Source organism: Rhopalosiphum maidis, chromosome 3 (genome assembly GCF_003676215.2).
Source record: "Rhopalosiphum maidis isolate BTI-1 chromosome 3, ASM367621v3, whole genome shotgun sequence".
Lineage (NCBI taxonomy): Eukaryota > Metazoa > Arthropoda > Insecta > Hemiptera > Aphididae > Rhopalosiphum > Rhopalosiphum maidis.
In genome coordinates, this window is record NC_040879.1 from 21,177,616 (window position 1) to 21,196,425 (window position 18,810).

General features: G+C 27.2%; 1 protein-coding gene across 1 annotated transcript; it reads left to right on the forward strand.

Moving 5' to 3' along the window:
• Positions 1-154: 154 nt before the first annotated feature.
• Positions 155-14,857, forward strand: LOC113557815 (protein split ends-like). The gene is given in 7 exon segments (XM_026963362.1): positions 155-193; positions 252-378; positions 463-765; positions 2,636-2,842; positions 10,025-10,234; positions 12,405-14,491; positions 14,493-14,857. Coding segments are annotated over 7 exon segments (3,126 nt in total). The 5' UTR covers positions 155-179; the 3' UTR covers positions 14,671-14,857.
• The last annotated feature ends 3,953 nt before the right edge of the window (positions 14,858-18,810 follow it).

Sequence of the window (18,810 nt, forward strand, 5' to 3'; positions counted from 1 at the left end):
GAAGGAAAAAACAGTTAATCTGAGTTCAAACTGTTCTTGTGGCGAGTTATTTTTTTTTTATGCAAGTATAAAACAGTTTTTGTGTTAATATGATATATATATTAATATATACTTAAGATACTGGGCTAAACCATCATTAAGATGAATATTTGAACAAAGAAAAAGATACAATAGCTAAAATGGAGATGGATAGGTGAGGAATAATTTTTTGAAACATTTATGTATTCTTACTAAATAAATTATTATTATAGATTATATGAAAATGATAAAAGTGGTTATCATCCTAAATTATCAAGAATTCTTTACATCGATAACTTAAATGAAAATATAAGTGATACTACATTATATAAATATTTTGAAGAATTTGGAGATATTATTGTAAGTAATTTTACAGCATTTTACTAATTATACTATTTTATGTTTATTGCTTATTTGTATTGAAATATTGAATTTTGATTACAGAGTATTAATATTAAAAAGAGAAATTATATAAGTGATTGCTCATTAAGAGTATATGCATTCATTAAATATTTTGATCCCAGCAGCGTATTTCTTGCTATGCTTAAAATGAATGATGTAGTCGTGGAAGGTTGTCATTTACGTTTGGGTTTTGGAAAATCATATCCGTCAAAATGTGTTTGGGTCACTGGTACTAAAAGTTTAATAAAAAATAATTTTCTGCTGTCTTATTTAGCTGATTGTGGCCCAATTATATCATGCTCAATTGATCAAATAAATACACGTGCTTTAATATATTTTAAAGAGGTAAGATTTAATTGCATTATTAATTTATTATTTTTTTTTTATATTTGATTTTTACAAGAACACTAGACTCTTTTAAAAATTTAAATAATAATTTTACTCGAAAGATAACCACTTAAAATAAAATTATAGTTGAAAAACCTAATATAAGACAATATTATCTGTGTTGTAGTAATTATATTTTTTAATATTATTAATAAAAAAAAATTATTTATGTTTGAAAATGTAAGCTGTTAATTTATAAAAATAACATTTTAAAGAAATATGTACAAAAGTATTGTGATACTTGTTATTTTATCTGTTACATGTAAAAACATTTAATTTTATATTTTTAAAATTATGATTTAAAAAAAAATGTATCTGTGAGGTTATTTTAGTAATATAACTATATTAATCATGGGTTGCTTAAGGCAACTTAGCTTAATTTGGATGATTTTGTATTTTCCTAACAACCAAAAACAGTACTGGGTATAAGATCACTTTATTTAAATATATTTAAGATTTGTGTTTTCAAATGTATAACATACCTTGATTTTAAAATATTCAATTGAAGTAAAAAAAAAACATTGCTGAGAGGATTTTTGTCGTACAACCATTTTACTTTTTACAATAATTTTTCTTGAAATTGTCAAGATAGAATTAATTTCCTAGCAATATCTGCTGCTATTTTTACAAATTTACTATACTTTAATCTGTAATATTGAAATGTTATCAACAAAGAATTTAGCAAAGAAATAGCCATACTAAGTTCTTGTGTAGAAATGTTGATACAACATTTATAGTTTCTGCAATTTTAATTACTATAAATAACTTTCAGTAGTCATTAACTGCCATTTATTTTCTTGGAATTAAAAACAGAAGTAGAATTTGATATGATAAAATTATATCCATGATAATAGGTTAATGGTTAATAACTATTATGTGATACAATCTTTTTATTTTTTTTATTTGTAATATAAATTTGCCTGTAAAATGTTCAAATTAAATTTATGTATTTATTTTTTCATTTCTGGAACATTAAATTATAATGCCTCCCAGCCAAGGACTAATGGAATTTGTAAACATCATGCAAATATATTACATGTTACTTTTTAGTGAACTTATGGAATTTTTTTTGTTAATTTTGAAGTACATAGCAGTATAAAAAATGTAAGCCTTAACAAGTTGACTGCCTTATACATTTTACTGATCTTGCCACGAATGCTTTGAGTATCATATATGTACTCAGTAGTTTTTCCAACTCAGGCTGAGTATCATATATGATACTCAAGGTAGGGTTGGCAATTCTTGTTAAAATCTATAGAATGAAATTGGATAGTTGACCGAGTATCATTTATGATACTTAAGGCAGTCAATTTGTTGGTAGTTTTAGAATCTAAATTCTCACACAACTAATAATATAACTTATAAAGCTATAGTCATTTGTTGTATAGTTGTTTTATTGAGTAACATAGTTTTTTTATTCACAATTTTTAGGGTTGTCTTTGTGAATTTTTTCATCCATGTATTGTTTGAAAAGTACTGAATTGGGTTATAATTATTTTCAAAGCACTAATTGATCTGAATATACATTTTGAGAATAATGATTAGGATTTATGATATACTAGTATAGTATAATGTATTATAATAAAATAATTTTAAATAATTAAACAAATATTTTTATAAAAAAATGTTATTTTTATCATTTATTTTTTATTTGAGGTATATTATGTATTATGTATATTTAATAACCTATTAACTTCCTTTATTATTTTTTATAAAAATATTTTAACTACTTATTTATTTATTTTTTGGAATCTGGTGTATATAATGTTTTAAATAGGTATAATTTTCTTTAAGAATTTTTAAAATAAACTTTTTTTACATTTTTTAGATTTCAGATGCTGAGACAGCTATAAATAAAATGAAGGTTGGTTATAAAAATGGTTTATATTTCTATGGTGATTATGCATCATTTGAGTGTGAAAAAAAATTTTCTGAAACTTTCAATAAGCATAAACGTAAAAACTATTTATCAACAGGTCTGGACAATGGTCACTGTCAATATCTATTAACATCCGATGTTAATGAAAAAAAGTAAGTGTAATTTTTATGAAACGCGTATTAGAGATTTCTCTAAAAATGTTTTTCCTAAATATTTCATACCCATTTTTCATATCTTGCTTAACCTATTTGAAATTGTTCACATATATTGAATTATATTTCGAAAAACTTATTTTATTCATCAACTAATAAATAGTTTTATTAATTTTAAATAATTTGTTGTGTATTGTAGAAGACTATGTAACTGTCATGTTTATAACTAAATTGTTGTAACTTAAGTTTTAAAATTACGAGTTAACCTTTTAATAGGAATAGTATCTTTATAATTTTTTTAGGGTATTAAACCTAAGTTAAATATACCATAAATTCATGATAGCAAGAATAAATAGTTAACTTACGTTCTAAATAATTTTAAATATATTCAGAGTACAGTAATGTAAGTCTAATTGCCTTCAAGTTCAGAATATAATGAATATAGTACATATATAGGTGTATAAATTAATATTATTGTAGTCTACAATCGTTAGTCAATAAAATATGATGAATTGTTTCTAGAAAGATTTAAAAGATGTTCAACCATATCCATACGTATTTTTATATTTAATATCAGACTTATGATAGACAACCATAATTATTATATTTTCCTGCTACATTCATTGTTTATTAATTATATTATTTTTTAGTTGATAATTAACTATAAATCCTATTGTTAAAAGTTTTTAAATTTAAATTTTAAATAATCATTCCTTACTAATCATACATTTTTAAAAATAAAAACAGAAAAAAATGTATAGTAATATTTATTTTATTTTTCCTATAATATTTGGTTTTTGTATACTACATTACTCTACATTTGTAGTATACTGTGAAAATAATATATTGCTTTAATATATACAATAAATGCAGTGCCGCAACTACAATTTTGAGTCCCAAGTGCCAGCTAATTTTAGAGTCTCCTAATGCCCCTTATTGTCAGTGGTGTCTAAATGTTGAGTCGTTGATGAATTAATGACCTATGATTTGATAGGAGGGGGTATACAATAGTATTCAAATATCATACACCACAAAAATAAATATTTATGCTACTTTCTCTTATAATTTCAATTTCCACTCTTCCTCAAAAACTTTTGAAACCTATGGAACAACTTAGTTGGAAACAATGCATGTTTACAGAATAATACATTTTGTTAAGACCAACCAACACATTCATCAAAAATAAAGCAATATTGGCATTTCATACTTACCATATATAATATGTGTGTGAATATAGGTCTATTTTTTAAATTGGCAAATATCTGCTGTTTTTGTTATACACGAATGTGAGTAATACATTTATTTATTGATTTATTGAATAAAAAAATAACAAATACTTATAAGTAATAATTAATAACATAGATAAAATATATTTAAACAACAAATTATTTAAGATAATTTTTTTCTTGCTTTACTGTTAGCAAAATCATAAATAATTATTTTATTTATATCTATTAATATCATTATGAGGTTGAAAAACTTTCGAGAGGTGTGAACAAAAGGCGTCTGCTTGATCTTTATCTGTTTTGCACCAGTTGCCGTTACTATTTTTTAGTGGAGCTTGGGCGGTTTTCTGCTTCAGGCAGCTGCGGGTTGCCCTCCAGAGTAACCCACTTTCTGCGGTAAGTGAGGAGGTCCAGTTATTGAAAGATTCATTTCTTATTTTACTTAACATTCGTTTTAGGGATGAGGCAAGATTATTGAGCAAGTTTTTGGCTGAGGGAAGACTAATGCGTTGCCATCTAGCTCGAGCACGGCGCTTTTGAGTAATTAGTTCTCTAACGTGGGTGGGAGTTGAATAGGAGTTGGCATGATACTTTTGGATGGTAGAAGAATTCCAAGCAGCTGATTGAATGGATTCGGTGAAATTTTGAACTGCATCCTCTACCTCGTTTGGGGTCTTTAAACTAATATTGAGGTTTATTTTTGAATTTATTATTTCACGAAATTTAATCCAATTCGTAGAATTGTTCGTAAGACATGCTTTGTTTGGCTTGGAGGAAGGATGACCGTCTAAGGAGAGAAAGACTGGAGTATGATCTGAGCTTGGGTCTAATAAGTTTTTTATTAGATGATTTAAATTAGTTGGAATTTTGGTAACGAAAATGTCGAGTATGTCCGGACGCTTTTTGGTAGAAGTAGGCCAATAGGTCGGATTTGGGGGATTAAGGATAGTGAGATTATTGCTGGTAATTGATTGGAATAAAGAGTGTCCTTTTGGATTTGTTGAGTGACAGCCCCGAGTTTGGTTTTTGGCGTTTAGATCGCCTCCTACAATGAAGTAGCGACCAAGAGAGTTGAAAAAGGAATCAAATTGTGAAGACGTGATTTTATGTTTGGGGAGACAGTATGCTGCTGCAACGGTTATTGGCACGTGGTTTAAGTTAATATTAACTATCGCCGCTTGTAGAAAGTCGTTATTAACTGGGGGGGCAGCGGTAAATTGGAGTGATGATCTGATAATGATGGCGACACCACCGTGGTCGGTGTTGTCGGGATGGCATGAGGAAAAGGTGTTGTACCCGGGAAAAGAACATTTGGAGTTGGACGTAAATTGTGTTTCTGAGATGAATGCTATGTCTATTCGTCTTTCGTTTAATGATGTAATTAATTCGTTTCTGTGATTGGCTAGGCCATTGGCATTCCAAAGTAGGATGGCTAGGGACTGAGAGGTGAATGTGTTATTTAACATTTTGAGCGAGAAGACGATCGAGGACAGTGGTGAGGAGAGATAACAGCGGGTTAATTAAAGCTTTAAATTCACTTAGAAAATTTGTCAGAGAGTTATCATTGGATTCTGTGTTGGGAATGTGGCCTGATATTGCGTGGGCATAAGTACGAGGGGGTGAGTTTATGTCGGGTGTTTGCTGCTGGGAAACTTTACAATTATTAATATTTATATTGTTACGACCTTTAGTGACGTTGTTTTGGGTGACATGATTGTTCGAATTTGGCTTCCGGAAGCGTTGGAGGTCCTTGTAGATGTGGCATCCCTTATAGTTCACTGGATGGTCACTCTCACACTGGGCACATTTGGCAGGTGAGTCGTTTGATTTATTGCAACTGGAGGAAGGATGGAGGCCTCCGCAACGGACACATCTGGGAGAGTATGAGCAGTATTTTCTTGTGTGCCCATATTCTTGACAGTTGTGACACTGGATGACATCTTTACGCTTGTGTGGTTCTTCTATTTTTATTTTTGTGTGGAGTAATGACGTTACACCAAAAATGTCTTTATTTATTTCGGCTGGCTCCAGGTCGACGAAGAACATAGGAAGTTTATTTTTGGTGGTTTTTTGTAGAACGTTGGAAACTTGCCTGACGGAGAATCCAATTTCTTCGATTGCTATTCCGACTTCAACAGTTGGAGTAGATGGGTGAAGTTTTCTGACCACTACTCGGAAGGCCTTTTCCTCCTGAGGTTGGTACGTGTGGTATTGAGCTTCTCTATCTTTCAGAAAGTGGATTACTTCGCGGTAATATTTAGAATCTGATGTTTGGATTTTTAAATCGTTTATAGATGATTTGCAAGTAAATGCGTCTGTACCAATTAGTTTAATTAGTTCATTGCGCACTTCAATAAAGTCAGAAGTTTTCTTTTATTATTTTGGTAATCGGATGGGGTTGAGTTGTCGTGGGAAGTGGGATTGTTTTCGATGTTTTCGATCGCAGTGGTGTCATCGATTGAAAGTGGTGCAAATCTGTTTACCGTTATAAATAATGGTTTGACTTTCTTAGGTTCGGGACTGGCAGTGTCTGTCGATGAGTGGTTTCGCTTCGGCGTATTTTTGTTTTTTTGCATTATGAATTTATCATTGTTTTCGTCCGTTGAATCGGCAGAATTGAATACGTCATTTGAACCACTCTGTATACGAGTTACATGTGAACTATTTGTAGTGCCGGTAGATCCTGTTCTTTGTTTTTGTTTAGAAATAACTTGAGACGAATCTTGATTATGTATGTTTTTGATTAGTGTATTTTTGTTACGATAAATGTTGCTTGCAGTTTGATTGTTCATTATAAAAACACGATAATTTCCGGTGAATCAGAGTAATCGCCGGTCCAAAGGTCACCGCGCCGGCGATGCCTTGGAGAAGAGATAAGAGAAGTATGTATCATACACTAACGTATTTGTATGTACTTACGGCGTATTTTGTCTTTTATTTTATTTCCCTCTATGAGGATTGTAGCCGCTCTTAGACGCAGGGGCCTACTACAGTATTAGAAACTGAGACGAGTGGTTGTTAGCACGAAAAAATCGGGTGGAATTAAGGCGAATATTTTTAACATGAGGATTAACGATAATTGCGTGACCACACGGTTTGGCTGTTCGCGCGAAACTATTTTTATCTTCTAGACACAAATATTGAAAACTCCCTCTTTTCCCCACTACCTCTCTATCTTGCTCCCAAACCGTTCTCACCAAACGAGGTTCATACTATATTAAATCTTTTCCTCTTAAAAAATCATCCGGGATAGATCTAATCACCGTAGAGGTAGCTAGACAACTCCCTAAAAAAGCAATTATTCACCTAACCTATATTCTTAATTCTATATTAAGACTATCTTACATGCCTCTCCAATGGAAGGTCTCAGTAATTATTTTATTCCCGAAACCTGGCAAACTCCCTGACATTCCATCATTATATCGCCCAATAAGCCTCCTCCCTTTCTTTTCAAAACTCAAAAAATTAATTATCAAATGCATATCACAGCTCGTTAACGACAAAAACATAATTCCTCATACCCAATTTGGTTTTCGTAACAAGTACTCCACCATACACCAGATTATTGGCTTAACCGACGCCATTGCTTACTCCTTCGAAAACAAACTGTACTGCTCCGCAGTGCTACTCGATGTTGCTCAAGCATTCAATAAAGTCTGGCACACTGGATTTCTGTATAAACTAAAACAATTTCTCCCTCCTCCCTACTTCCTATTCTTCAAATCATATCTAGAAAATTGCCACTTTGTGACTAAAGTAGGCTCAGAATTCTCAAACCTAGCACCCATCTTAGCGGGCGTCCCCCAAGGTGCCATTTCGTCCCCAATTCTTTATAACATACACGGTGCAGACCAACCAATTTCTCCTAATACATCAGTTGCTGAATTTGCCGACAACAAAATCATCTTCACCTCTAATGAAAACCCTCTTGTCGCCAGCCAACATCTACAAAATCATCTTAATGAGATGGAAGTATAGTATTCAAACTGAAAAATAAAAATAAACAACGAAAAGTCTTCACATATAACCTTTACTCTCAGACAAGGCGTAGTCCCTTCTGTCTCTCTGGCAAACAAAATAATACCATCAGCTACCAAAGTTAAATACCTAGACCTACTTCTCGACAAACGCTTAACTTGGGCCGAGCATATTAAACAAAAACGCCTCTTACTTAACTCCAGACGAAAAATTCTTTACTCACTGCTAGGCAAACAATCTAAGCTAAACCTTAAGAATAAACTATTGCTTTACAAAACCCTTCTGAAACCCATTTGGGCTTATGGTATCCAATTATGGGGAACGGCAAAAAAATCGAACATATATAAAATGCAAACGTTCCAATCAATAACACTTCGTATAATTACCAACGCTCCCTTTTACGTTACCAACCATACTTTACACTCTGATCTTGGACTACCGACTGTAGCCGAAGTGGCCACATCCTCCTACAAGCGCTACCGCTCTCGCCTTACAAACCATCCCAACCCACTTATTCTCGCCCTCACCTCCGCAAACATTCCAGGTAATCCTCCGAGAAGATTAAAGAGACGCTGGTGTCGCGATTTAGATACCTAAATTTGTCACTACTTTAAATTAAATAAATAAGAAAAAAAATACTTAAGTATGTAAAATATACATAATGTAATGTAAAAATAACCTTAAATATCATGTCGAGTGTTACCGCTGGGTTGCTACTCACCTCACGCATTCACAACAATTGTAATTTCAGCCCATATGCTTATTGTAACCATTATTACAGATTATATATATTCAAATAAATGTTAAAAAAAAAAAAAAAAATTTATATCTATATAATTCATTTGTACGGTTTCGTTCAATGTTCAAAATACTTATATTTGTTATGCGAACTTGTAACATGGAGTTTCTTAAATAATTTTTAATAATTTTCAATTTGAAAAATGAACGTTCTGCATTTGTTACAGTGAAGGCCCATGTTAGGAAAATAATACATGCACTGAAAATATCTTTTAAATAGAGGTCACATCATTGTCTAATGACTAATAGACACTGCAAAAGATTTTTTATGCTATTTATTGTTTTTAGAGAATCTTTAAATACATTTTTAATACATAACATTTGCCTAGTTATATCTGTAGTCTGTACTGATGTCATTTTTATAAAATAGTTGAGTCATAAGTTGCCTTCACAACATAATTTTCACTAGACTTTAAAATATTTTGAGGTACAAAAAAATTAAATTTGTTAGTTACTTCGTATAAACCTGTGAACCTTTCTTTAAGTTGGACGATTGCTGTATCTATGAGTGGTAAAAATACTGTAACGAACATTTTCTTCATTTATATCAAGCCTCCTATCGATAAAATTCAAACTAAATCTATTCTACCAAACACGTACAACAAAGTACGAAAACAAACGTTAACAATAAAATATAAACAGTTGACAGTTCTCATAATCGTATGGTGACTGATGAGTGTTAACTTATTAATATTACTACATTATATATAATTTGTTGTGATTGGTGAGAGTTGGCCCGTATAGTGTTTCCAGTATGTATAAAAATAGCCTTTCAGGCGAAATTGACTACAATATAATATCGCATAACTATTATTTACACTTCACGTTGATAAGGGTTAATATTTTTTAAAATTATATTTTGGAATTTTGCTTATATTTATTATATACAAAAAAAAAAAGTTCATACAAATTTGAAAGACCATCAGGCGGTAGTTGCGGTACTGAATAAATGTATATCTGTAAATGCTTAAATTTCCACGACAACTGTTTATTTTATCTTATTATTTAGCTTGTACTTATTAAACAATTATTTTATTTATGTAAAAAAATATTTATCTTTATCTTATTAAAATAATAATTATTTATTTATTTTTATCTGACAGACATTACAATCTTACAAGTAAGTTAAGAAAGACAGTATATTAATTCTATTGAAATATAATTGTTGTATTTCTTACAGCCAGTCAGCAGCCAATCTCTATGTTGGAGCAAATAGTTCATATGTTCATCCCACACATAAGGAACATACATTGCCAATTACCTGTGTTTGGATTAATGGTGTTGTGGATTCAGTCACTAATGAATATCTGAAATCTTTTTTTAGTCAATTTGGACCCGTAAAAAAATGTTTAATTGACCGATGGAACCAATGTGCCTTATTGTGTTTCAAACAGGTAAATTTTAATATTGATTATTAAGTATTTTTATTGATTTACGTAGCACCCATTATTATATTATTAGTCATCATACAAAAAAAATAATATTTAGATATACCATAATTTAATACCTTTGGTTGATAGTATACTTACAACTATCCCTTTGTTACTTAATGTTAATTATTGTGTTTTATTAAACAAAGAATTATTCAGTTATATAATGAATATTATGAATTATGATCACTCACACCATAATAATACTCATTCGACAATAAGTTGTAGTCTTTTACAGATTATTAATTTATGTTCTTATTTATGATTGGAATCACTTTTAAATATAAATGAATCAAGTGCAAAAAAATGTTCTATAATTTAGAATGTAGTGTAGATTGTAATATACAAAATTTATTGACCAGATTGTAAACAATAATTTGTGTGTTGAAATTAAATATTATTTTTAATTAAAAAAAAAAAACTTTAAAAATATAATATCAAAACTAATAGATAAAATTATGTATGATAAATTCATTATCTGAAAAAATTATTCTAGTTGACGTGACAGTTTGAATTTTGACTCATCCAGAGTCCCTATTTGGTGGGTATCCCATAGTAGTAATTTGGGACAACACAAGTTGTGTTTTTACAATATATGTTTATGATATTTTATATATTTTTGATTTATGAAATTGGATGTTATATCATTCCATGCCCAAACCTCGTAAGGACTTGTAATTACGAGTATAGTTGCATTATTTAGTAACTGTTATTATGCCTACATAGTATAATTCAATAATTGTACAGTATTGTATTGTATTTTACATACATCTAGTACACAGCTCTTTCTGTTATTATTGAAATAATATATCCTTGTAATAATATGTAGTAGCACTAGCCTATGTCATAGTCATCATTTTTATTATATATAATATCAGACCTCATAGCAAATTTATATTATTACCAACTAAATAAAGTATTATTTATTAACTTATATTGAACATAGTATCTATTAGTACCTACATCAAAAATAGAATTATTATCAGTTGTATCAACTATAGTTTATAAAGTAGAAAAAAATTTCCCTTTATAAAAAAAAAATGTAATGAATTATTATTAACATTAAATATTATACATATTTGATTTAATTTAATTCATTTTGTGCATTAAATACATAATTGCCATAATTTTGTAATTCTTAATAAAATAACATTTTATACATATAACATAAACGTATACATTATTAATAAGCAAAAAAAAATGGTCTGATAGTACGTAAAAATTTTCAAACTGTGTAGGTGTTACGCGAATATAAAAAGGTTGAGAACTGCTGCTATAGAGTATAAAATATTTTAAGCACAATTTAATTATTATGTCTGTGTGAATGTAATAAATAATAAAATATTTTATTTTCATTCTTATTAAATTAAATAAACATAACATTGTGTATAATGATTTAAAAATAAAAATTATAATACAATAAATTTGTTTCTTATTTATTTTAATAAATATGTTTTAGGTTATTGTCTATCTCAAAATATCATAATTTTATGCAAATGCATAATATTTGTTTGTATGTTATTTTAACTAATTTCTCATAAATGTATTGTTGTTAAGTTAAAAATATTTTGTATTCGAATTTGATAAATCAATTTTCAAAACTTCATGTTGTTTTGTATTTTGCATTACATTTTAGTGTTGTGATATTTTGTAAGTTGTAACATGCTATTACTGAGTTTTCTGTATTAAACATAAATTATATTCTAGTATTATTTATAAATTCTTAAGTTTATTCATTTTTACCTGGAATGATATGGATTAACTATGATTTTATTTGTGAATGTCGTACTTATAAAGTCTATTATATTGTTAAGAAAATTTTTTTTGACCATTATGTCATAAAAAGTAGTCAAATTTAATCATGGTGGTTATCCTGGTCATAATTTGTAAAAATATTCTTTTTCTTTTAAATAACTTATCATATGTACAATTTAATTTAATTCTTCTTTCTGTATATTCTATTTGTTTAACTATTTTTAAGTAGGCATTTGATTTTAATAAACCAATAATAATAAATCACTCTTTGCTTATTTATTATGGTTAGTTCATTATGATAGTTATGATTTTCAAATAACTTTTGTACATAAATCAAGATTACTTAAGAATGATTAATTTTTTATTATTGATTTTACAGGAATTACACGCACAGACAGCCGTTTCTGTAATGAATGGTAGCTTTTTAAAAGGTCAATCAATTAATCTTCGTATAGCATCTATAATGTGTCAAGCTTGTGAAGAATCTAATATAAACAACAATGATTTAACTATTTTGCAACAAAGTAATGATGCTCAATCACCATCTTGCAGTATCCAAAAGGTTCCTTATCAAGATTTCAGTACTATATTACCTTATTGTAATTATAATGATGAAACTTGTCCTACGAACATCAGTGATTCATATAATAAATCAATTAATGTTAATAACTCTCAGTACACATCACAGCATAACAATTACAACACCTCTAATATAAATATTTCTAATTATTTTTCAAACACAAATCCAGTCAATAACGGTCCAATTACAATGCTATATAACGAGTATCTGCCAGTGATTCCCAAATCTCCGACAAGATATGCTAATTCTGTATTGTCACTGCCATTGCCCGAGTTTGCTAAAAACATAGTGCCTGAGGAACCAACGAGCCCATCTATAAGGTATTCACTATCATCTAACTCTGGTATTAATCAAGCTACATATATGTTTAATGGATCTCATGATGAAAAGATGAACTGTGGCTTAGATAAAACTGTTAAGCGGGACCAAAAGTATGACCAAAACAACAATCGTTCACTAAATTCTAAATTCAAGATTTTAGAATCTACTGTTGAACATAATGTGTTTGTTGAAGAAGCTAAAAGGCTACAATATGTTTCTAACAGATACATTCCCAATCAATTCATTCAATCACAATCAAATCTTAAATTTCAAAACCAACAAGTGAGCTCAACATTAAAAAATAAACTTTCAACTCGTGATTCATCAAATAATTATCTAAGACCTTCTACGGCTGTCATTCAAACTCAATATCATCTTCCAAGTGAAACTCAGCCAGCAATAATATCACAAAATAGTAAAACACCATTATTAGACTCTCAATTGTTGCCTATTGATCGTAGGTTGTTAATCAATCCAAATTATTCTTTAACTAGCCACGCAATGATATTTGATTCAAATGTATTATCTCTGGAGAAACAAAATATTTGTACCATAAATAATAGTAAGCATACACATGATGCATTAAATACACATTTTGTTAACCCTATTGAAGATTACCCTAAAGATGATAATAAGAATGATAAATACTATGAAATTATTGGCAAAATTCGGTACGAGTATACCAAGCATTGGGTGAACACGAGTAACTGGTTAATTGATGAGAGTGTTGAACAACTTGACTATCCATTGTTGAGTGATATTAGAGAAAAGGAAAACCAAAGAAAGTTAAAAGTTGAACAAATAATTAAACATAAACCCTTAGATGGATATATACCAAAAAGTTCTATTGAATCTGTTCATTCAATTTCTGTTGATGTAAAAAGGTCAACTAATATTAATAAAGGTGTGACAGATAACAAAGTATATGATAAAAGTATTGCTAAAATTGTATCATCTTTGAATAAAAATAAACAAAGTAAGATTTCATCTACTGAAACTAGAGATAAAATAAAAAGTACAAATTTCAATGAATCTGCAAGTAGTATTTCAAATAATGGAAATAATATTAAAAATAAATTGAAGAAATCTGATTTGTACAATCATATAACCAACAGATATAAAGACCATAAATCTCAAAGTATTTCCAGTACTAGATCAAGAAGATATAGTAAAAATCACATTAAACCTAATAAAACTCAAAATGAAGTAGAAAAAACAAATTTTAATAAATCTAAAAACGATCATACGAGTATTAATAAAATTGAACAATGTACATGGAAAAAAACCATTTATTTCACAAAAGAAAAAAAAATCCATGACTATAAACATCAAAGTCTTTTGGGTTCTAAATTAATAGAATCTAAAAGTAATAAGAGCTATCGTTCTACAAAGAGTTCATTAAAAAGGAGCATGGGCAATACTTCTATAAATCATCACAATTCTAAAAAACGGAAATTAGATAATAAGACTTATAAAAACAATTACACTAACACTTTTAAACATCGTTCTCCTGTGTTAAAACCAAGAAAAAATATTCATAATACTTCGATTACAGAGAAGAAAAATAAGAATAGACGAAACTCTAAATCAAACTGGAACTCAAGGATGGATTAATGGACATTCAATAATTGACATTTTATCAAATGAACCGAAAGTGTTAATGTACAACAGAATGAAAGCCAAATTTACAAATAATATGAAGAAAAAAGAGGAATGGAAATTAAAAGATAAATATTGTAACTGAAAGAAAATAGAAATTTAAATTAAATCTACAAACCACATTACAAGTTATGAGCATCACTGTCATACTAATCTAAAACTGGCTTTAGATATGTTAAAACATTAGTAAGTAAACACAGCTCTATGATATTATACAATAAGTATTTGAATAATTCTTATAAATTATAATGATGTTAAGATTTAAGCTCAGATTATTTCGGGATTCTCATACATAATAATACTATTAATTAAGATGAAACTGTACTTCCACAAATACGCTTATATTTATCTGGTTTATTAATTAAATTGTATGCCAGGAACTGGAATTAAAATTTAGTAAAACAACTATTAAAGTAAGACATGAATTTATTATATTATTATATTTATATAATTTTTTTTTATACATAAATTATTTGTTATGCATGAAATATATTTAGTTAGTTATTCCTTTCATACACTCACAATAATTAAATGTTTAATATTTTATACTTGATAATTGATGTATATAGTAACTTATAAGAATTTAAATTAATCTTAAAGTGTTTATGTTCTATTTTAAATGTATTAGGCTAAATATAATATATAAAACCTATTAAATATATTTTATATTTAAAATGTTATAATTTTATTCATTGGTTTTTATATTCTATTTTTAAGGTTTCATAATTTAAAAATGTAATAAACAATATTATTTTATTTTCTAACGTATCTTGTTTTTATTTGTATCAATGTTCAGATTATTGCTGTTTATAGTTTATACTAACTGTATATACACAAAAGTGTTTTAGTTACTTATTAATGATACTTAACTTGATTAACTGTATATAATATATATATTTTTTCTTTGTTTAACTCTTTTTAAATTTTCATTTTTTATTTCAAATTTATTTTGTTGTAGGAATCAACATTATCTTTTTTTAATCTGCACTAAGGATTTCTAAGGCTGTTAGAAGAATTATATTTTACACAAAAAAATATAGCGGTTAACTATAAACATAACTTAGTGCAAAATATAAATGCTAAACAAACAATTATTGTAATAAATATTCAAAATATAATTCATAGTTTCATAAATATTCTCTATCAAAGCTTTTTTCCATAAGTTCTAGTGAACCCCAAGGCTTTAAAATTGTATTGTTTAACTTGCACATAAACGATAAACCATCTGATGTTAATATCTTAGATTATATTTTATTCACCAATGGTACTAAATTGTATTCAAATATTAAAAATCAAGATGCATCAAAATTAGATTAGTTTACTTTATAGTATCACTCAAAATTTAATTGTTCTCATTAGTTGTAGTCTTGTAGACACTATTTGTATTCAGCTATGTGTGGTTGATTAGATGTAAGCTAACTGAAATATTTAAAATTATGATTTTCTTAATAAGAGATACATAAAAGGTTTGCCTTGCAAAATTAAAAATAAATTAATACTATCTGTAACTGTTTGAGAAAAAAACATTGTTATAAATTAAAAATGTCACTTGAGTGGTAATTTCAAATTTTTAAATTTACAACTTTGTTCATCTCTTTAAAATGATTTTGTTTTAATGTCTGTTTAATTACTTTGACCTTATACTGCTCAATAATTTAAAATAATTTATTTATATAATGATACTCAATAAAATATATTTTTGAATAAGGACTTAGGTCCTATTAACATGTCCTGTATTTTTAATAATTAGGTAGGCAATAAAGTAATAACTAATATTACTAGGTACTTTTAAATTATATTGCTTTTATTATTGTGTAAGTATATTTGTGGTTTAAGCATAGTTACATTGTTGAATTACAAAATACCAGAGATGTTTATAGAAACTACTATAGTACAAATATAATTTAATTATTTGAGAAGAGTTTATTTTAAGAGGACATTAAATTCACATTTTTTATGTTCTTATTAATTACCTTATTACCTTATTTCTTTTAGGTAATTAAATAAATCGTATAAAATATAATTTGTATTTTGTTTATTTATTATGAAAAATAATAAAAACGACTTAAGCTACAAACAATTTGCTGTAAAGACTACAATGCTATAATGATCTTGATATTAATTGATTTTTATGTAAACTGTAGAAAACAATTGATCATTTGAAAAATGTCTAATACCATATTAAATATTAAATTTAAAGCACTATGAATTTAATCACTAAAAAACCTTAAGATATGCATTTAAATTGCCAAAAATTATAGTATTATGGTTTTTAATTTAATTTTTATATTTATATTAATATTAGTATATTATATGCATAAAAATTTATTTATTTAATAAAATAAAAAAAATCATAAAAAAGTTGATTTAATTTGAATTTTAATTTTGAAGATGATTGAATTTTTAATAGGTAGTGTCATTTGCCTGTTATATTTTTAAACATTTTTTTAAAAATATTTTTTAAAAGGTTTTTAAAGATGTTAATTTACGGAATTTAATTAAAAATATCAGAAAATGAACTAAAAAAGGAAAATATGACCTAAAAAGGCAAACAAAAGACCTAAACAATGAAAAATGCCAAATAGAAGTTTCATAAATGTATTTGTTGTTACATAATTCAAATGCTGTTCTTACAAAGCTACGTTTCACAATTAATTACTAATAAAATGCACTTTTCTACAAATTCATAGCCCTTAACTTATGATAAATTAATAAAAAATAATATAACTAAAATATAAATCGTGAAAATAAGTAATTGTATGTACACATATTTTTAAGCCTTTAAGGAATTCAAACTATTTTTTTTAAATCACTTTTTTCTCATAATTTTTTTTGTTGAAAAATGTATGAATGATGTTTTCCCAATCCATTTTTTCCAAAATATTAATTTCAATGAATTAAAATAAATGAATACTGTTGACAATCATAGATGTGTGTTCCTCCCTTGCGGCCTATGGCTTTTTCTTTAATAAATACATAGATATGTATACTAGACTAGGGGTCTTCAAAACTTTTTTATTCAAGGGTCACAAAAATATCAAATGCTCTTAGCGGACCAAAAGATTATTAATACAATATAATTTTTAATTTTATGAAAATATAGATATATAAATATGTTTACTTTAAATTTTTTTATAAAATATTGTTTACAATATAATTAAATATACTTAGTATTAATTTTATTATTTATTTTATTTTTGAAATAATTATTTTATAAATAAGAAGTATGGAATTGATGTTTTTCTGCTAATATTTGATCGAATTGAGGTTGTATGTCACTAATTCCAATTTTCAAAATTGACTCTAAATGTTTATTAGTCATGGCTAATCTATATTTTTATTTGATGTATTTAATTTTGGAAAAATTTGTTCACACAAATAAGTATCACTCGTACCTAGTATTTTCATAAATTTACAATAATACGGGCACGCCAATACATATCAAAAACTATTTATAGTTAATAGTATACCTACAATAAAATTACTACAAATTACAATAATTGTACGTCCATCATCGTCCATCGAGTTTCGACTGCGTATGTGTAGATATACGCATTGAATTCACTTGAATTTAACTTATATTTTGATTTCTGTATATATTTAATATATTTTAATATTAAATATTTATAAAATGTTTAATCACTGATTGAGAAATTTATATGTTACGAAAAAAAACTATAAAATGTACGAAAAATCTGTCCACGAATGCAACCTATGAAACATTTAAAAAATTTTTCGCTGGTAATGTTCGTATTATGTAGGTTTTTATAATAACTTAACGTTTGGCAAGTTTTATATTACATAATTATATAGTATTTTACAAAATAGTAAAATTAAACATCGTCATAACTTGTATAAAAACTGAAATATCGTAAAAAACAACATACGAACACTGATAAATAGAGTCCGAATTTATATTCTGTTAAAACATTAGAAATATGATGTTTATATGCAGCTAAAATTGATGAAATATTCCCAAAAATATTCGTATTATTCTCAAAATATTCTGAAAAATATTGATAATACTAACTAATAAGTAAAAAAAAAAAAAAAATGCAATATGATTATGAATTTATAATTTATCATTATTTATATAAGTATATCTTATGTTACATTATGCAATATATTAACATAAAAAAAAAATATATTATACAATGTTTTTAAAAGAAATGGATAATAATATAATTTTACAAATTTCCCGGAGTAAAGTTAGTACGGCGGTCAG